This window comes from Pristis pectinata, chromosome 1 (assembly GCF_009764475.1).
Source record: "Pristis pectinata isolate sPriPec2 chromosome 1, sPriPec2.1.pri, whole genome shotgun sequence".
In the NCBI taxonomy this organism is placed as follows: domain Eukaryota; kingdom Metazoa; phylum Chordata; class Chondrichthyes; order Rhinopristiformes; family Pristidae; genus Pristis; species Pristis pectinata.
This window is the reverse complement of record NC_067405.1, coordinates 120,493,850-120,515,471: the sequence shown is the minus strand read 5'-3', so window position 1 is coordinate 120,515,471 and position 21,622 is coordinate 120,493,850. Positions and strand designations below refer to the sequence as shown.

Genomic DNA, 21,622 nt, shown 5'->3' with positions numbered 1-21,622 from the left:
GATGTAAGATTTTCTCAAGCTTTCTCTATGTACTTGATAACCTTGAAAAGCAACTGATTTCAGCTTTCCTACAAAACATCTAATGCATTGATGTGGAAAAATGATTTCTGCTGTTCTGTAGTCACTGATTGATTTCACTGCTGCAAGACCAGTTAGGGCGAAAAAATATCACTTGGTTTGTCACCAGTAGAGAGGCCAGCCAGAGAGAATGTGCAATAGAATTAGAGAGAGGAAATTATAAGAACACCTTTTTAATTTGGAGTAACTATACAACACCATACTTTGGGAGAAAGCTATTGAATCATTCCAAGAATTGAGCTGCTCATATCTCCATAAGAAATAGAAGCAAGAATAGACTATTTGGCTCCTCAAACCTACTCCATGATTTAATAGATCATGACTAATCCTTTGGTTCAGTGCCACTCTCCTGAACTAACTCCATAATTCTCAATTTATGTTGAATATTGATTTCTGTCCTGAATAAACTCAGTGACTGAGCCTCCACAGCCTTCTTGGGTAGAGAATTCCAGAAGTTCAATACATTCTGGGTAAATAAGTTCCTACTCATCTGAGTCCTGAATAGCCAACCCATCACTTTAAGGCTGTGTCCCCTGTTATAGATACTTCAGCCAGGGAAAGGTGAAATCTGCATTTACCCTGTCAAACCCAGTTGGAACTTTCAATGCAATAACTTCTCATTCCTCTATTTTCAGAAAAGTATAGCTGATGTCTGCCGACTAGATGGAATGCCATGCTAGATCTAGTTTTAGGAAATGAACCGGGACAGGTGAAGGATCTATTGGTGGGTGAGCATTTGGGGGACAGTGACCATTGCTCCATAACCTTTAAAATTGTCATGGACAGGGACAGGTGCAGAGAGGACAAGAAGATATTTAATTGGGGAAGGGCGAACTATGAGGCTATAAGGAGAGAACTTGGGAGTGTAAATTGGGATGTCCTTTTTGAAGGGAAATGTACTATGGAGATGTGGTCAATGTTCAGGGATCTTATGCAGGATGTTAGTGATAAATATGTCCCGGTGAAGCAGAGAAGGAATGGCAGGGTGAAGGAACCATGGGTGACGAGAGAGGTGGAATGACTAGTTAGGGAGAAGGAGATGGCATACATAAGGTATAAGCAGCAAGGTTCAGACAGGGCCCGTGGGGAATATAGACTAGCGAGGAAGGAACTTAAGAAAGGGCTGAGGAGAGCTAGAGGGGACATGAAAAGGCTTTGGCTAGTAAGGTTAAGGAAAATCCCAAGGCCTTTTTCACGTACATGAAGGGTAGGAGGATGGCTAGGGTAAAGGTAGGTCCGATTAAAGACAAAGGTGGGAGATTGTGCCTGGAGGCAGCGGAAGTGGGAGAAGTTCTCAATGAATACTTCTCTTCGGTATTCACCAAGGAGAGGGGTCTTGATGACGCGGAAGGGAGTGATGGTAAGGGTAATGTTCTCGAGGTTGTAGATGTCAAGAGAGAGGATGTGTTGAAGTTGTTAAATAATATCAAGACAGATAAATCTCCGGGGCTTGACGGGATATTCCCAGGCTGTTTCAAGAGGCGAGGAAGGAGATTGTTGAACCGCTGGTAAGGATTTTTGAGTCCTCGTTGTCCACGGGGATGGTGCCGGAGGATTGGAATGTTGTCCCCGTGTTCAAAAAAGGTAGTAGGGATAGTCCAGGGAATTACAGACCAGTGAGTCTCACGTCTGTGGTGGGTAAGCTGTTAGAAAGGATTCTAAGGGATAGGATCTATGAACACCTAGAGAATCATGGACTGATTAGGGACAGCCAGCATGGCTTTGTGAAGGGAAGATCTTGCCTCACAAGCCTGGTAGAGTTCTTTGAGGAGGTGACGAGGAAGATTGATGAGGGTAGTGCGGTGGATGTGGTCTATATGGATTTTAGTAAGGTGTTTGATAAGGTTCCTCATGGTAGGCTTCTTCAGAAGGTCAGAGGCCAAGGGATCCAGGGAAGCTTGGCTGTGTGGATTAGGAATTGGCTTGCATGTAGAAAGCAGAGGGTTGTGGTGGAGGGAGTGCCCTCAGATTGGAGGGCAGTGACTAGTGGTGTCCCGCAGGGGTCGGTTCTGGGACCTCTACTTTTTGTGATATTTATAGATGACTTAGATGAGGGGGTGGAAGGCTGGGTTAGTAAGTTTGCGGACGACACTAAGATCGGCGGTGTTGTGGATAGTGTGGAGGGCTGTCGGAGCTTACAGAGGGATATTGATAGGATGCAGAGCTGGGCTGACAAGTGGCAGATGGAGTTCAATCCGGAGAAGTGTGAGGTGGTACACTTTGGAAGGACAAACTCCAGGGCAGAGTACAAGGTAAATGGCAAGGTACTTGGCAGTGTAGAGAAGCAGAGGGATCTGGGGGTTCATATTCACAGCTCACTGAAAGTTGCCTCACAGGTGAACAGAGCAGTTAAGAAGGCCTATGGGATGTTAGCTTTCATAAGTCGTGGAATTGAGTTTAAGAGCCGCGAAGTGATGATGCAGCTTTACAAAACTCTAGTTAGACCACACTTAGAGTACTGTGTTCAGCTCTGGTCGCCGCATTATAGGAAGGATGTGGAGGCGTTGGAGAGGGTGCAGAGGAGATTTACCAGGATGCTGCCTGGATTAGAGCGTATGGAATATGAGGAGATGCTTAAGGTGCTAGGGCTTTATTCACTGGAAAGGAGGAGGATGAGAGGAGACATGATAGAGGTATATAAAATATTGAGAGGAATAGATAGAGTAGACAGTCAGTGCCTCCTTCCCAGGGCACCAATGCTCAAGACAAGAGGGCATGGCTTTAAGGTTATGGGTGGGAGGTTCAGGGGAGATGTCAGGGGGAGGTTTTTCACCCAGAGAGTGGTTGGTGCATGGAATGCACTGCCTGGGGTGGTGGTGGAGGCAGATACATTGGACAGGTTCAAGAGTTTGTTGGATAGGTATATGGACGAATGTGAGATAGAGGGATATGCGGGAGGAAAGGGTTAGATAGTGTGAGGGTGGTTTGATGGACGGCACAACATGGTGGGCCGAAGGGCCTGCTTTGTGCTGTATGGTTCTATGGTTCTATGGTCTCTGCTTATATTACAAATACCCACCCTATGAAATCAATCTGGTGAACTTTTGCTGTACTCCATCCAATGCAAGAATATCCTTCCTGACCAGATGTATGCAATATTCCAGATGTGGTCTCTTCAGGTCCCTATATAGTTGCAGTATTGTGTTTACTCTTGTACTCAAATACTCTTTCAATAAAAAACAAAACATTATTTGCTTTCCTTATTGCTTGATGCATCTGTCTATTGACATTCAGTTATTCATGTACAAGGACACCCATAACTCTTCAAATGTCAACACCTTTCAATTCTGAACCGTTAAAAAAATACTGTTTTTCTACTTTCTCTATCTAAATGGATGATCTCATTTTTTTTTTCACCTTATGTTCCATTTACTGTGTCCTCACCCATTTGTATGGCTGTCTGAATCCCCATGAAGCTTCTCTGTAACCTTCTCACAACTCACACTACTACCTAGTTTTGCGTCATCGTGAAAGGCTGGGACCTTGCCACAATTCCCTGTAGCACCCACTAGTCACAGTCTAACTGAAAATGACCTGCCTATTCTTATATTCTATTTTGTCCATTGACCAGTTCCCACTTGATGCCAGTATACTGATCCCATGTACTCCAGTTTTGTTCAATAACCACTTGTGTGACACCTTATCAAAGGCCTTCTGATTGTCTAAATACACCACATCCACTGGTTTTCCTTTTATCTATGCTGTCAGTTACAATCTCAACAGATTTATCAAACATTATTTCCCTTTCATAAATCCGTGTTGATGCTGCACAATCCTATTATTATTTTTTACCACTTCCTTAATAATAGGTTCTAGCAATTCTGCAACTGATGTCAGCATAACTGGTCTGCAGTTCCCAGTTTTCTCTCTGTGTGCTTTCTCAAATAGTGGGGTTACATTTGTTACCTTCCAATCTGTGGGAATCATTTTAGAACTCATGGAATTTTGGAAGATGACACCCAATACATCCAATATCTCTTTAGCCACCTCTTTCAAAATCTTGGGATACAGATCATCACGTCTTACAAATTTATTGGCTCTCAATCTCATTAACTGCTCCAGTTTTTTTTTCTATTGCTCACATCATCTAGACTCAATGTTCTCTACTACTTGTGGGAGGTTTTCTGTATCTTCTGCCTGAAGACAGACAAAATAATTGTTTACTTTCTCTGTTGTTTTCTTATTTCACAATATAATTTCTCCTCTTTGTAAGGGATCCCTGCATTGGCCTTTGTTATTTGTTTGCTTTTTTACATATCTATAGAAACTTTCAACAGTCCACACTTCCTGCTGGATTACTCTCATATCCTACTTTCCTTGTTCTTAATAATTTTTTAGTGAAGTCTAAAAATTTTCCTCATCCTCAGGTTTATTACATTTCTTGGGCAATCTTTTGATCCTCATCCTTTGATCTAATATTATCTTTGGGCTGGATCACTCTTCCTGTTGCATTTTTCTGCCCTATAAGTATACATATATATGGCATTCACTCCTTAAATATTAGCCACTGCTCATTTACATCACACCTTAATGAAAGCACATTAAAGAAATTATGTACAATCCTTAAATCATTACAGGGTCCTGTTCCAACCAAGTCTATTCATGACTCTATAAAACTTTGATGAAGCTCCCTTGGCAAATCGATGGGATTATTCAGTGAGGAGCTGAGACACACAGATCAAAGATACCTTCTCCTTGATCAACAGGCTGTGCTGAATGGAGGTAGCAGTGCAATGATTGGCTCAATACCCTGGTCAGTAAGTGGTTAGTTCACCAGAAAACTGACTCCTGATTCCTATCCAACAACTGGATGCTTATATGTCTGGACATCACAAATGGACCTATTATGATACCTTCAAGAATAGAGAAGAAAAAACTTTTAAGGAATATATCTGGTTAAAATCCTTGGGCCATAGCTGCTTGGATGCTGAACCTTCTTAATTGAGAAGTCCAGAAATGATGACAAATATATTTGCCTATTAATGCCACAAGATAAATAAAACTGAGGAGAGCTATTGGTCTACACATGCTCAACCCCCCAGGAGCACTTTGCAATGTCAATTCCAACATGCCTATGAGATCAGTTTTCATCTTTAATCACCTGGTGCACAACAATCCCTGCTAATTCAGATTCACCTATCAATCCTCCACCCCCACCAACCCCCCAACACAACCCCATTTTTATTTGCACTTTTGAAAACAAATCTTAATACAAATAAGAAGCAATAGATGTCGCAATCCTGCACCATGAATCAGCTTAATCAGCAATTTTCACCAACTGAAATCATTTCTCTAATTATTTTATGATTATCAGGCCAATTTCTTATACATTCACATGTTTTGCTATTACTTTCCATGTTAACTTGTAATCCATTATACTGAACTTTATCAAATACTGTTAGGATGTTTATGCAATGCCAACATAGGACTTGCCTCAGTTACTTCCTCAAAAGAGTTGGTCAGACATGGTCTTCTTTGCACTGAATGTCAACAAAGATAGGGAGTATCCCCAGGAGTAACCTACATAAAACTATACCAAGCTTAATAACAAGTTTGAAAAGGATGCAATGGAAGTTTGGCAATTGATAGGATGTTTGATATAAAATGAGGTACAATAGTTAATATAAGCAGGCACAACAAGGTACTGTATAACATTAGCATGATTGGATGATATTGTAGGGAAAGGTCTTGGTGATATAATGAGCTCTTTCAGGTATAAACTAATTTAAGACAAATGAGGTATTACAGGGTATGTGATGAAGATTATAAATAGCACCTGCTGCTTTGTTCTTACCTTTTGGTTGCCGCTGTTACATCCTTCCTGGTTCCAGATGGGGATGGTAGAGAGCCACTTCCTTTCTTTGGTAGTACTGTTCCATTGTTAACTGTAGGTCTCAATGGCAGGGTTTGCACTAAGGGTCTTGCTGTAAAGCAAGCAAACAACATATCACTACTCTCTGCACAGTCTGATTCTTATAGTAAATAATGGCAAATATCTACAATGCAATGATTACAGCCTTTTCAGCTGTTTCAATTTAGGAGATTAATATTCTGAGCAGGAAGAATTACTTGGCTATATTGTTTGGAAGCATTTATTCTGTTCCGTAAATAAGTTACAACACTGAAATGAAATGATGGGCTAAGCAATAAACATGCTGAACAACATTGTCTGAAATACCTCTTTACCACCATTTTAGTGTTTGCAGATATCTGTCAGTGGAGCAGGAAGCCCCACATCACAAATGTCATTCCTCAGTTCACTTTCTTAAACATTCATGAGCAAAGGAAAGAAAGTTGCCATAAAATAATTCTGATTTTTTTCAACAAACTCATTAAAGGAAACATGCTGTGGTGTTTATTTTCCCTATAAGAAAAGCACAAGTGGTGATGAGTTGCTTTAAATTTTGGTTTGCCATGTAAAAACAGTGAAATCTAAAGTGGTGAGTGAGCAGTGAGGACCATTTTCAGAATGATTTTCTTCACAGTTAAAAACTTGAGCCAAAAGTTCATGAAAAGAATACTGTATCATTCAGCGCACTTCACCAATCTTTAAATCATCTTTTAGGTTTTGTCTCCTGAGTGGCACTTGGTTTCACGTTGGAGCCTTTGAACCCATTTTGTAAAGGACTTTCTGCCTTGCAGCGTTACCACCGGCAATCGGAACTCCATCTCTTTGATACTTGAGAGGACCAACTAAGGCAGGGAAACAGCTCAGACTGAACAAGGCAGTGGAAGACACTGCTGACAGTGAAAAACCTACCTACCTTTGGCAAGCAATTGGAGCATGTGAAGATTTTCCTTGCAGGACAGGTTCAGAAAACAGACTCAAAGGCATTGCCAGGGGTAAATAAATAGTTGAATAACATTATTTTCAGAAGTTCCCTCTGAGAAAATCCAAAAGTAATAAGCGCAGTCTCCAGTAGCATTTCATTAAAGAAGGTTTGTGATCAACAGGAACTGTACCCTGATACGCTGGGGCTGCCGAGATGCCACCAATCATATCCACAGGCTCTGACAATCCAGCATGAAGATCTCTATTTACAGAATTCAGGTCACATTTACTACCATACAGAATAGGGTCAGTTCAACCAGTGAGAATTGTGGTCAGATGTGGCTAGGGGTAAGGATTTACATTTGACCACCTTCAGATGGGCAAGTTATTGAAACACATATCCAGTGCAAACACACATGTACATGTACCTTTCTGGAAAGATTGAACAGGCTGAGGCTTTCTCCTCCAGAAACGTTTGGACTGAGGAGTGACTTTAGGATAATGGAAAAGTTTGAAAGAGTAGTCAGTCATGGTGGCACAGTGGCACTGCTAGTATAGAGGTGCTGCCTTTACAACCCCAGAGACCAGGGTACAATCCTGATCTCGGGTGCTGTCTGTGTGAAGTTTGCACATTCTCCCTGTCACTGTGTGGGTTTCCTCCGGGTGCCTTAGTTTGCTCCTACATCCCAAAGATGTGCAGGTTGGTAGGTTACTTGGCTGCTGCAAATTGCCCCTAGTGTGTGAGTGAATAGTAAAATCTGTGGGGAATTGATGAGGATGAAGGATTAGTGTGGTTGACACTTTGACAGTCAACATGCACTTGATAGGCCAAAGGGCCTGTTTCCAGGCTGTATCTCTCTATGACTCAATGAGAAGATATTTTCTTTTGCAGACAAGACCAAAACAATGAGCAATTAAACAATGAGTCACAATTAAAATCCAATAACTACAACAGGAAGTTGTAGAGGAACTGCTTTACCAGAGAGTGGGCAGAGTATAGAATTTGCTATCACAAGATGTGGATTTGCAAGGATCCATTTAAGAGGAAGCTGGATAACTACATGGGCAAGAAAGTATATGTTGAAGGAATTAGATGAATACTCATGTTAGGCAGAAACACCAGCACAGCCATGATGAGCTAAATGACTGTTTCCATGCCATAAATACTATGTCATACTTTGTGATATCACTCATAAGCTCACATGTGCTCCTTAGGTAGTCTTTGAATTTATTAGGTCTCATTGTTAACCTCGTCCCCATCAGACCAGGTTAAATCAAAAGGTCTCTTGATCTTTTCCAAAAGCTTCCAGGATTCTCTGTCTTACTGACATTTCCCATTTATTTTTACCATTGTGCCATTTCAATGTAATTTGCTACTCCAACCATTGAGATCCCTATACTCATCCAATCTGAAGTTGGATGCATGCAAATTAGTTAACATTAGAAGGCTGGATCTGTACATCTGTGCAGTTCACTCTCTCGACAATCTACCAACAGCAGTTCTAACCTATCAGGCTAAAATATTAATGTCTGGATAAATGATTCCTGGAAGAATTAAAACCATTACTTTCTATACAACTGTCTCTTCCAGCCATAAAGCCTGTCCTGTGACAGTTTAACATATTACTTTCTTTGTCCTTTTGGTTGTTTACATCACAACCAGGAATAAACACAGTTGCAAACAGACACTTGGCTCATTACCTTATCGAGCGCATTAATTAAAACAGTGACACAGCAGCTTGTGAAGGCTTTTCCATTTACCAGTGGTGTAATTTTCCCTCAGCATAAGATCACTGTGTGTATTTTCAGAATTGCCTTTTCTTGTGTATTCATTGCTATTTCAGAGCAAAGAAAGCAGTTGTGCTGAAGAGTGATGGCTGCCTGCCAGGACCCCTCTGTGGTGAACATGTTGCTGCAGTGTTGATATGAATAGGACCGTCAGCACCACTTAGAACAAGTCATTTGGCAAGTGGTCTTTAACCTTCATCAGGCAAGCTCAGTCATTTGTACAGAACCATAAGCATTGTGATTCCCTCATTAATATTTTTTTTTAATAAAATTTTGATTTTTTTAAAACTGTCTACAAATTAGGAGTCAATGGTGATTTAATTGTGCCATCCCTCCTCAGCCACTTTGCATTAAACAAAATAGAGAAGCTAAGTTTTAAAACACTGCTGGCTCCAACTCAAGCTTTCGTTGATTCATCAGTTAATCCAGTTAATGACCGAACCTGATCGTGTAATCATGGCAGAGGGAAAAAGCAGAGGGATATGTCTTATTCGCCTTAAACCTACTTCCAGTCAGCCATTGAACAAAAGTTATGGAACATAAATTGACAAATTACACTTCAGAAAGTCCAGCGATGTTGAGTTAACTACAAAATGAAATTGGATGATGGCCCATTCAGCCTTTGACTTAAGTTGTATTGAGTAAAGATATCCAGTATGACTTTCTAAGGGTAAAGTCATGTCCAGGGACTCTTCAGAATGGTTTCAGGAAATATTGGACCTAGAAACAACCATTTGCCCTGCCCTCTCAGCAACAGTGGCAGGTTAAACAAATGAAAGAAAAGGGAAAATAATGGAAAAAAATATTTGTGGCAAAGATGAATTGGAGGAGGAGACCACTATGGCAATGGGACTGGGGATTCTTTCCAATTTACTTAAGTAATTCCCAATGCTGGTTGGAGAAGCAGCAGGAGGTTTACCACTGGTCAGAGAATGGCAGTAAAGCAGGATTGGAAACCGGGAGGTCTCCCACTAGCTCAGTGAAGTTTCATTCCATTACTATTAATGTTAGTAGCTTCTGCTGTTTGTTTTATTTGTTGTACCCAACTTATAACATCTTACTTAGTTCCTTCCAAATCTGCTGCAGCCTAAAAAGACATCCCCAAACTTATTGCACTTACTCTGTAGAATAACTAATGAGACATTGGATTCATCCATACATCTGAAATTTTCCCATTAGTATTCAGAATGTGAGCTCGAATAATTCACTTCTTCCTAATATACATGTTGCTCTCGGTGCCATAATACCACAATATACACTGACTCCACCTTAGCATACTTATTGAGAATATTGGATTGTCTCTGTGCATTCATCTGCTTATTCAGCCTACAGTCTTGACTAAGCCACCATTTCTTCCAGCATAAACCAACTAGTAATTTAATGCCTCCTGGCCACATTTCCAAGACTGCTTACAACTCCAGCTTTTGATTCAAAACCAAGCTTCCAACATCATGTTCCCTGCCCTGACTCCTCCCTCAGCTCAACTGCTGCTCAGACTCTTGCCTGTATTTTCTTCAGTTTCAGCCTTGCCTCTTCCAGACTGCTTATTCCTGTCTCTTACTGTGTTCCCAACCTCTATCCCCCTTACACTTCAACACAACCAAAACCTTGCTGGCTATATTCTATTTTACATGGAGTCCTGCTCACCTTTCACCTCTGTTGATGCTGACCTACATTTATCCCTGGTTCCCAAATGACTCCATTGGCTCTCTACCTTCCTCTTGTCCTTAAACCCATCTCTGACCAAGCGTTTAATCAGTCCTCCAACCTCTTCTATGGCTTGACATATTTTTTTCCATTATTCTTCCATGTTAAAGGTGGTGTATAAATGTAAGTCACTACTAATTAGAATGCAATGTTGTACAATTTGTGTAAGCAGAACTTTTATTTGTTAATCTCTAGCAAGGATCATTCAAATGCACAACCATAATTGATGTATCCTCATTTCATGTGTAAATACCAAAAAAAAGAATCAATATTGTACTCTTTAATACTAATTCATTGATTGTAAACTGAAATATCTGAGGATATGAAAACTGTATAAATGCAACATATGTGTAAAGCAATCCATTTTTCACACATGTAAGTTATGTACAATTTGTTAATTTAAGTTTATGTTAACTTATGTTTGTCATGCTTCTAATGTACTGTGATACTGCTGCAAAAAAGCTAATTTTCAAGGCACTTATACCCTGTGTAATGTATGCCTATGACAATAAACTTGAACTATCTTATTGTAAATCAATCCTTTATCAAAATGCTTTATGCAGGCAATATGGGTTGGGTCATTTTCCCAAACATTGCCCCATGGTACATGCCTACTTCAGCCTGGCAGCCCATGAGGGAGCCACTATGATGTTTGGCGCAGTCCAAAGATCATGAAGGAAAATAAGAAGACATTGATATAAGATAAGATAAGATTTCTTTATTAGTCACATGTACATCGAAACACACAGTGAAATGCATCTTTTTGCGTAGAGTGTTCTGGGGCCAGCACACAAGTGTCGCCACATTTCTGGCGCCAACATAGCATGCTCACAACTTCCTAACCCATACATCTTTGGAATGTGGGAGGAAACTGGAGCACCTGGAGAAAACCCACACAGACATGGGGAGAACGTACAAACTCCTTACAGACAGTGGCTGGATTTGAACCCGGGTTGCTGGCGCTGTAAAGCGTTACACTAACCACTACACTACCGTGCCTGCCCTGTACTGACCTATAAGCACCTCCCATTACGCCATTGCAAGGCAACCTTAGCAGAGCTGTTAGAGGAGGCAGTTCATCTTCACACCTTATCCCAAAATAAAGCAATGGCTTATCTGGGGCAATGTGCAACATGTACATCTCATGAAGTTCAAATAAAAACATTGATATGCTCATGAAACTTCTATAATCTTATTAACAATATTTTTGAAAACATCCTAACACTCAATCCATCATCTTTAATTAACAATGGACTTGATAGCTGCTGGAATTTTAACTTAAACAATGCTACAGTAACTCATTTATCAGCACCTTCCACATTTTTGCAAATATTTTATTCTCTGGGGAGCTCTTATAATGTGGAATTGAAGGGAGCTCAATCAAACGCTTACCTGGTTTGCTATTTCTGCCCTGTTTATCTGCCTCTGTTCGTTTAGATGCTGCCTGATCTAAAGGTCCATAAAGAGGAGCATTTGGCAAAGAAAGACAGACAGGAACAGAAGAGGAAAATAAAAGGTAAATGTGACTGAAGTACAAAAAATTCCAGAAAGAAACAACTAGGTGCAATATAAATAAAAGATCAAAGGGTTAAGCAACTGAAAGTAGAGCAGCTATGAAAGGAAGACAGTATCATCCCAATACAGATTGTTATCTAAAAACCCATGAATAAAGAAAAGGAGCTCAAAAAGATTTCAAAATTAATGGAGTAAAAGGGACTCTAATATAATTTAAAAACGGCCTTCTGATGATATAATACTGATGCATTTTAATAGCTAGCTTAGAGCATTAAAGTAAAACCAATTGTGGATATAATATTATAGCTGAAACTGATTCTGAGAACGTTTTAAACCCTTGCTAAAATCACAACTGCTATATACTCATTTATACAGTAATATTACCTGATAAAAGAAAACAAATCAAATACAAACATCCTTTTAAACTATTCAAAATAATACATACCTTTTATGAAGGTTTTAGAAATGTTCTAATTAATCCAACTTAAATACCTCAGTAACATATACATTAGGGTCTTCAAGGTTATGACTTTTGTTGTGCCCATCCTGTGCATTCTATGGATATCTTTAGTTGTTTTGCTACCTTAGAGGATACAATTTCTGGTTTATAAAGGATAGTTCTACCTGAATGTATAAGTTGAAAAACCACATACCATTATAGTACATTTGTGTTCTTAAAACAATGAATGCTGGTCTGGAATGCTAATCCAAAGTAATTTCAATTTAGTAAATTCTGATTTGGACATTATTAAACTGAAGATACACATGTGCACCAAGTTTCACCTACCATTGTGCCAGAATCTGAGTTTGCTATAGATAGGTGAGATTTTAAATGCTACTTTGCTTTAAATATTAATTTTGTCCTAAATGTCTGTTGAAGAATAAAGGATTGCTGAGAGAAGACTAAGCAATGCCCATAGCTTCTCCATAAGCCAAGTTCTCTCAATAGTATTTCAAGATGAAGCTGATATCTTTTTCACAAAATCCAAATCATAATTACTACATGCCTGACCTGAGAACCAGTATTGTCACATTCTTGGAGCTGGGCACGCAAACATGATCTGTGCCTTCACACATCCTCAAATCCCAGTACCCTCACTATTTCATGGATTCCACCAGCTTTGCCAGAGGTATGTGCTTTACTGGCTCCCTAAAAGTTTGATCAATATGGCAAACAAATCTATTTTATTGGAGAATTCCTCTATATTGGGAAGAGATCCTATATAAAACAAATCACTTTTATTGGCATATTTAGAATCGTGTTACTATTAGTGCACAAAAGAAATATTTTTCATTTTAATAACTTTGTAAAATGTCTGAGTTGTCAAATATATTATTTTCATCTTTAGCAGTTAAAGTAATCATAAACTGAGCAGCAAATACTCAAGAAGAGTCCAAAAAGCATTACCTTGGAGAATTAATTTTCCTGTTTGCCTCAATTATAAGCAGAGTTACGTTAGAAACAACCATTTTCCCTGTAAGTCTAGTCCCTGAATGTTCTTGAGTCTTTGGGTATACTGATATGCTTCTGAAGACCTAGCTATCAAATGCCTATATGTATCCAAGTCTGGATTTGGTACAGATGCAACTTCTAAATCTGTAAACTTGAGTTTTAGGAACATATGGGGTGTGATGGTGTCCTATTCCATAGAGAGAGCTAGATAAAAATATCTGACTGCATTGAAATGTAATTCCACAAATAAGATCACCTCTAAATGTTCTTTACAGTTGGCCGAAGATGTCATAGTTGAGCTTCTTAGTAACTGAATGAGGACACCCAAACAGTAGATGATCATTCTGCTCAGGAATGTCCCGCATTCAGCAGAGTTTGTGATGAGCTAACGCACTCAGAGTTGAAGGGAAATTCAGCAATGGTTTCTGTTCCTGACTGCCACCTGGTGGTTTTTATAAGAACTACAGACTGCAGGGCCATTGGTTAAGCTGTGATGCCCCATGTAGTTAAACAGCCTGCCAATTCTAAATATCAAGGTTCATGCCTGAATAATTGATGTGTTATGTAATGGAGAGAATAAGTGGAACAGGTTTAAGTGGATGGAAATGGTGAAGGGAAAATGCATGGTTTAACCATGGCTTCTTGTCCAGAATGCCTCAAAGTTAAAATCCTCAATCTCATATCTTCCCCTTCCCTTTCAACCAGCCTTGCTCTGAAGTCCTTTCGTGAGTTCCTCAATGGCTCCTTTAAAAACACTCCCCAAGCCCAAACTCTGTTTAACTAAGTTTCTGGCTAATTCCGTTCAAGTGCCACTCTATATTACAAATTACTCCCAAAGTATCCCTTTTCTTGGGAGCAAAAAGTAACATAATATGCAATTGCTGTTATATTTTATGTTTAGCATGGGTGACCAAGGATAAATTTCTTACAGTCAGAACTAACCAAAGTGCATGCAGTGCAGTCTTTGCTCCGAACACCCGATGATCTTTGCAGTTAATTGCACCTTCTTATTTTATGCCTCTTTGTTACCTTTGGTAGGCCCTTTCCTGTTAAGCATAGCCTGCTGCTCTTCAGAGACATTCAAGCGCCGGACCACGTCCGCCAGTGCCGACTTCAACAGCTGAATCTCATCTTCCTGCATCTGGACGCGCTGCTCCAGAGAGGCAATTCGATCGGTGACCTCCATGCTGCTGGCTGCAGAAGCACTGTCATCTGAGGGAACAGGACAATGCAAACCAGTGAGGTAAAAAGTAAGAGATTCCTAAATCTGAAAGAAGAGTGTTGAGGTCTACTTCTGCCAATAATGGATGTGCCATGACAGTGCGGACAATCACCTTGTCGCAGCTCTAGCTGCTTTGTCTATGCGTGCTTCTAATTTTCATTTATAGCCTATGAGAGAAGCAGCTGATTAACTGACTGCTTAATCATTTCCTAAAATACTTATCTGACTGAGGATTGTTCACCCAAAGCAGTTCTTGTATTGGGTTTGACACAACTCGCAACAACTTCAAGGTAAAAATTTTCTCAATTTGCTAGGTTTAGCTGCCTAAAAGACAACGTGGAATATAGGTCTCCCTAGCCACTGATCTTAGTGATTCACAAATTCACTTAGATTGTATCAGACCTGTATCTCGGGTAATGGACAGCCTAACATTCCTCAATATTCAAGTGGCTTAGGGATGACTTTAGACGCATTTACTTTTCATTAGCTATCTCACAATATACATGAAATCATATTTGCCACAAGGAACCTGTGCCCAGTATTGCAGGAAGGGAGTGTGAAGTATTTAATGCAGTAAACAAATGGCACTAAACCCACAAGGAGAATGAAGAGCTTTTCTAACTGTGGTATTGAGAGGAGAGGAATTATGATGCCAGGTTTATTAGAATAGAGTCCAGATTGAGATGTACATAGGAACTAGAAATTATTTCTGCAGACAACTCAATAATTCTATTTTCTAAAGTTGCTTCCCAAGAGTGGGCATTGCACAGATTGAAGGCATTTTAGTGGGTAGGCAGCAAACTGGAGAAACCATGGTGTGGGATAGATCTGCTGGATTTCTGCAGAATTGACAGAGTAACAGTGGAGTGGTGCTGAGAGGGAATGCTTCTGCAGTCCACCCCCATTGGAGTAATGTGGAAATCTGAGGGCAGATAAGTGTAAGACCCTCTTTACAAAGTTTGCTGTATGGTTATATTAGATCTGAAATGAAGTGGGAATGACAATGTATATACTACTTCAGTTCTTTAAAAGATTAAAATTATTAGAAGACTTTCCGATTCCAAAAGAAGAATTCTGATGCAATGTATAAATCTCCACCATATGGGGTATTATAGTTGTATAATGTAGGTCACAACCTGGCAATTGAAAAGGTTTTATGACAGAAAGGATTTTATAAGGCTTAAACTGGCTAACAAGCTTAGGAGCTCAATGTTGAAAAACGTAGAGATATACACATTTAGTTCACTGGTGATCTGCTTGTCTGTGGCTCCTGCATTCCCTTTGCAAAGTAGCTGTCACTATGAAAGAAAGTCGTGAACCGGATACAATGTGTACTTTGGTTGCTAGGGCTTATGTGGTGCATTGAAAAGTAAAATTCTTTTCACAGTTTGCATTTTACTTTCTAATTCACCATAACAAGAAGTAGAAAATTAGAAACCTGATCCGAATTTGTGCAGAGGAAGAAAATCTTTGCCATTGGGTCCATTGTCCACATCACATATCTTTTTGTAATACATGAAACATTTTTTGAGTTAGTTCAGGGTGCCAAGCTTTAACTTTTACCATGGTCCTGAACATGGGTTATTCTGTATAGTCGTGAACGTGGAAAGGCAGAGGATTGCTTTGAGATATCACGTGTGCTATGGCATTGGTTAGGTCCACAGATGATGTCTTTAAAGTGCAAATCTGCACAGAGTGAATGAGAATATTTTTATGCAGAGAGCTGTTCTGAACTGGAATTCACTGCCCGAAAAGGCAGTGGAGGCAGATTCAGTGATAATTTATCAGAATCAGAATTATTATCACTGACTTAGATGACGTGAAATTTATTGTTTTGCGGCAGCGGTACAGTGCAAAGACATAAAATTACTATAAATTATAAAATTAATTAATAGTGCAAATAAAAAGGAATAATGAGGTGGTTCATGGATCATTCAGAAATCTGATGGCAGAGGGGAAGAAGCTGTTTCTGAATCGTTGAGTGTGGGTCTTCAGGCTCCTGTACCTCCTCCCTGATGGTAGTAATGAGAAGAGGGCATGTCCCGGATGGTGAGGGTGCTCAGTGATGGATGCTGCCTTTTGAATGGGGAAGATTTGCAAGGATATGGAGAAAGAGCATGGATTGGGTATTTCTAATAAAGAACATACTAAACTAACATACTAAACATGAGGGAAGGTTGGACAGGTTAGGCTTGTATCTGCAGGAGTTTAGAAGAGTGGAAGGGATCTCATCTGAATCATACCAGGTCCTGAGGGGTCCTGACAGAGGGGATGTGGAGAATATGTTTCTTCTTGAGAGTCCAAAACTAGAGGTCATTAAAAATAGGAGGTCACCCATTTAAGATACATGAGAAGAATTTACACTCTCAGAGGATTGTGAGAGTCTTTGGAACTCTCTTCCTCATGGGGCAATGGAAACAGAGTCTTTAAGTATATTTAAGGCTGAGGTAGATATATTCTTGTTAAGCAAGAGGGTGAAAGGTTACTGCCGGCAGACAGGAGTGTGGAGTTAAGATTACAATCAGATCAGCCTGACCTTATTAAATGGTAGAGCAGGCTTAAGGAGCTAAATGGCCTGCTCCCGCTCCTAAATCATATGTTTGTATGTTCAGCCATAGTGGGGCAATGTATCACCTTCTCTGTTCTCCTGCACTCATATTTCATACCAAGGCAACAACTACTTTCTAAGGGATCCACATGCCTGCAGTAATAATAAAACATCTTCATATAATAGTAGACATCAAGCTCCTGTAGACATCAGTACTAATTTACACAGGCCCACATGAAGTGGTTTAGGACTGTCAAGTTCCCAGGTGCATCAGTACCAGATGTTCACACTTGCAGAAGCATTCATTGTTACCAGGGCAAATAATTTTAAATAAACACAAGAATTTCAGCCTTTGGGCAGAACCTTACCCCAATGCTTTTTGATATCACAAAGAAGAATATCCATTTAATTTTAATTTTTAAGCCATCATCAACAAAAGTGTTGAAATTAAAATGTGTGGACTCTTCACTGCAACTTAAGTCAGAAACAACTCAGTGTTTTGGACGGTTAAATATTTTGGGCATTCACTCCTCTACTGTGATCCATAAAGTCTGCATCAACTATTGACCCTCCTGCTGAGTAATTGGGTGTCACAGAGACATTTGGAAATGGCATGTTCTCCTCCGAAAGAGCAGCATTCTGATTAAATAGTCGTTGGCGACTTCCAGCTACTTTACTGCTTCACCCCTCTTGCTGCTGCATTCAATCATTCTAAGCAATTTGCCGCAATCTCCCTCAGCTTGTAAGACTTCCCCTCGATCACTCATCCATGCCTTGCAGTATGGGATGTGCCCACAAATTATCACATTTATGTAAGTCCTGGTAAGTATGCCGAACTGAAGAACATATCATAAGAACATAATTAGGCAGGCACAGTAGTGTAGCAGTTAGTGTAACACTTTACAGTGCCAGTGACGCGGGTTCAATTCCGGCCACTGTCTGTAAGGAGTTTGTACGTTCTCCCCGTGACTGCGTGAGTTTCCTCCGGGTGCTCCGGTTTCCTCCCACATTCCAAAGACATACGGGTTAGGAAGTTGTGGGCATGCTATGTTGGCCCCGGAAACGTGGCGACACTTGCGGGCTGCCCCCAGAACACTACGCAAAAGATACATTTCACTGTGTGTTTTGACGTACATGTGACTGATAAAGATATCTTATCTTATAATTAGAAGCAGGAGTGGGGCCATCAACCCTTTGCGCCTGCTCCACATTCATCAAGCTCTTCTACCTTAGCACCATTTTTCTGCATGATTGCCACATCCCCAGATTCCCTTAATGTCTAGAAATCTGTCAGTCTCAGCTCTGAAGGTGTACAGTGACTTGGCCTCCTCGCCACTCCGGGGTAGAGAATTCCAGCAGATAAAGGCAACTCCGTGAACGCTCTCAGATGCATTGCTGCAAAGATTTGCAAAAACATTTGAATATAAAGAAAACGATATAGTCCTATCGGAATCAGTCAGAGTGGGGGGAGGGAAGGGGGAGGGGTGGTGTGAGGTGAATGCCAGCTCCCCTTAACCTGAGCAGGACATGCCCAGGAAGATATTAACTCACATAGTCAAGTCTCCTTGTGAGCTTAGTGTCATTTATTTGCTGCACTTAATACTCCACACTCCCTTCCTGCAAAATTGGGTACACTGCAGGCATATGCCATGCTTGTCTTCATCATTCAGGGCATTAAGTATAAAAGTTGGCAAGTCATGTTGCAGCTGTATAAAGCAGACCACTCTATTGTGTAGAGTTCTGTTGCTGGATGTGGAGGCTTTGGAAAGGGTGTGGAAGAGGTTCACCAGGATGTTGCCTGGATTTGAGAGATTTACCTATAAGGAGAGGTTGGACAAACTTGGATTGTTCTCTTTGGAGTGTCAGAGGCTGAGGGATAACCTGATAGAAGTATATAAAATTATGAGGCATAGTTAGGGTAGATGGTCGGAGTCTTTCCCCTACGTCCACCCCCACCCCCCCCCCCCCCCCCCCCCCCACCAATGGTGGAAATGTCAAATACCAGATGGTATAGGTTTAAGGCAAGAAGGAAAAGGTTAAATGAGACTTACAAGGTAAGTATCTTTTTACATAGGGAGTGGTAGGTGCCTGGAACATGCTACCAAGGGGGAGTGGTAGAAGCTGATATGATAGCAACAATTAAGCAGCATTTATACAGGCACATGAAAAGGCAGGGAATGGAAGGATATAGACCATTGACAGGCAGATGGGATTAGTTTAAATTGGCATCATGTTCAGCACAGACAATGTGGGCAGAAGTGCCTATTCCTGGGCTGTACTATTCTCTGTTCTAACTCTGGTAATTCCAGAAACCTGATACGGCTGATGGTGTCACCTTGCTGATGTTAAAAGTCAATGGGCACTCTGGATGGTGTGGTTCATGAATGATCCAGCATTGTCAGAGTTGAGTGGAGTAGCTGAAGAGAGTGGCTATCGTAGCTCCCCTATTATCTCTCTGCGGAAGCACACTTGTTTAATATATATTCTGCTCTAAAGACATGTCCTTTCCGTGACCCTCTACTGCTCTTCCTCCTGCTACGATAATAGCCCAGATTTTGCAGTCAGCACCAAGCCACTGCCAACTCACTGCTGACCTGCATGCCGAGTCCATGCCTACTTGGTACAGATCTCCCAACAGAACCTCCCAGACAAAATTAGTCCACTTTTCCCTCGAAAGATTCTGCTGTGTAAATAGGGACTTCCAGGGATAGGTCCATTGTATTTGAGGTAAAAGTTTTGCCCACAAAGATACTGTGAAAATTGCAGGCACGGTACTGTAGCAGTTAGCGTAACGCTGTTACAGCACCAGGGACCCAGGTTCAATTCTAGCCACGCTCTCTGTAATGAGTTTGTATGTTCTCCCCGTGTCTGCGTGGGCTTCCTCCAGGTGCTCCGGTTTCCTCCCACATTCCAAAAGCATACGGGTTAGGAAGTTGTGGGCATGCTACGCTGGCGCCAGAAGTGTGGTGACACTTGTGGACTGCCCCCAGAACACTTTACGCAAAAGATGCATTTCACCGTGTGTTTTGATGTACATGTGACTAATAAAGATATCTAATCTAAAAACTTTAACAGCCAGCCAATCAAAGGCCCCTGGCTGGCCCATCCAGCTCTCAAGGCCGAGAGTCTTCAGAACCATTCCATCAATTAATAATTAATCAAACTGTTAAAAATAGAAAAAAAATTTAAAATTTAAAATAAATTCATGCACTTAAAGACATTTAAAGCACAAACAATTAAACCAAAAATACTAATACCTACTTTAATACTTTGATCTGTTCTTCTCTTTTAAAATCAGTGGAGAACTACCCACACCAGGTCTAATCTGGTGCAATCTGTCCAATTTCCAAATGTGCTAGGAAACTACTGCAAGTTTGTGCTTTGCCACTGGAGTCCAAGAGGAGTCTGATGACAGGGCAACAGTCATGAAAATGCTAGGAAAGAGCTGTCAGGAAGTTCAGGACTTGCATGCTCACACATGAATCCTGAATTTGCCAGCATCTATGTGGTTAATTGCCAAGTGTTCTGTACAAAGCTGCTAGCATTTTCCCACAAAATATGGTGTATGCACAGTGAGCACTATTCCCAGTCCTGAGAAACTCCTACTTAGACAGCAAAATTCCCCCAGCGAGCTTAATGCTAGTAGTGGCAGCAAATATCAAGGCTGTGTACACAGCTACATTGCCAGCTGCATCAATGCTCCTCACTCTTACTGTGTGGGGAAGTTCAATGGCTGGTCTCCGCTATAACCTCTCTCAGTTGATCTTAACAGCATGGCCCTTGCATTTCTCACTCCAACTTACCCTCAGCGCAGTTGCAAGTATAAAACCGAGAAGTTCCAATAGATTTCTATGTGTAACAAAAGGATTCAACAGAGCAATCATTGGAAGGGCCCAATTAGTGTGGAACTTCAAGGTAATCACTCACAGGGCTGAAAAATACTGTAGCAGACCCTGTTACAATGTGCAACTTTTCTGAGGACTCAGAAAAAAAATGAGACATGGTTTTTGGGAACTAATGGCTTAAGTTATTACAATAAATAATAGTGTGTTAGATGTATAAGTCAGTCAGAAATGACTTACAACAGGGTCTGTGAACTGGGACCTCTTTACTACTGTGAAATGCCTAATTAATAAAATCATCTATGAGAATCGTCTGTGGGTTTTGAGGCTGAACTTTTGCATCAGATTCAAACTCTGTCTGAAATATGCTTTAAAGGAGTTTCCAGAACAATGTAAATGATGATTAACCTAAACCATCTACTCACTGTAGAGTGGGCCCTTGCTGGTCACAGAATATGCGAGATTCAGAAATGAACCACCTATATGGACAATTCATGTGACAAGCTAAGAAATAACATCAACAGACTCAGAGCAAAATTATTATAAAGGTTTACACATCATTTTATTTGGCAGGTCTGAAAACAATTGTTGTTATGCAACTTACTAAAGAATTAGTTTATTCCATTAAAAAACTGTTGAAATGGAGCACCTTTCTTTCATAGAGGAAAGTTACATTGTTATCTGTTATATTGGTCCT

General features: G+C 40.5%; 1 protein-coding gene across 2 annotated transcripts in view; it reads right to left on the bottom strand.

Annotated features, from left to right (window-relative positions):
• The window catches only part of eml1 (EMAP like 1), a 166,816-nt gene that overhangs the window by 46,142 nt on the left and 99,052 nt on the right, over nucleotides 1-21,622 (bottom strand). For both annotated transcript variants that reach the window (XM_052022282.1, XM_052022272.1), the window contains exons 2-3: nucleotides 14,343-14,525; nucleotides 5,873-6,002 (exon numbers count right to left, since the gene is read on the bottom strand). In XM_052022282.1, the coding sequence (XP_051878242.1) occupies nucleotides 5,873-6,002; nucleotides 14,343-14,525 (313 nt within the window). The remainder of the gene's footprint in view (nucleotides 1-5,872; nucleotides 6,003-14,342; nucleotides 14,526-21,622) is intronic.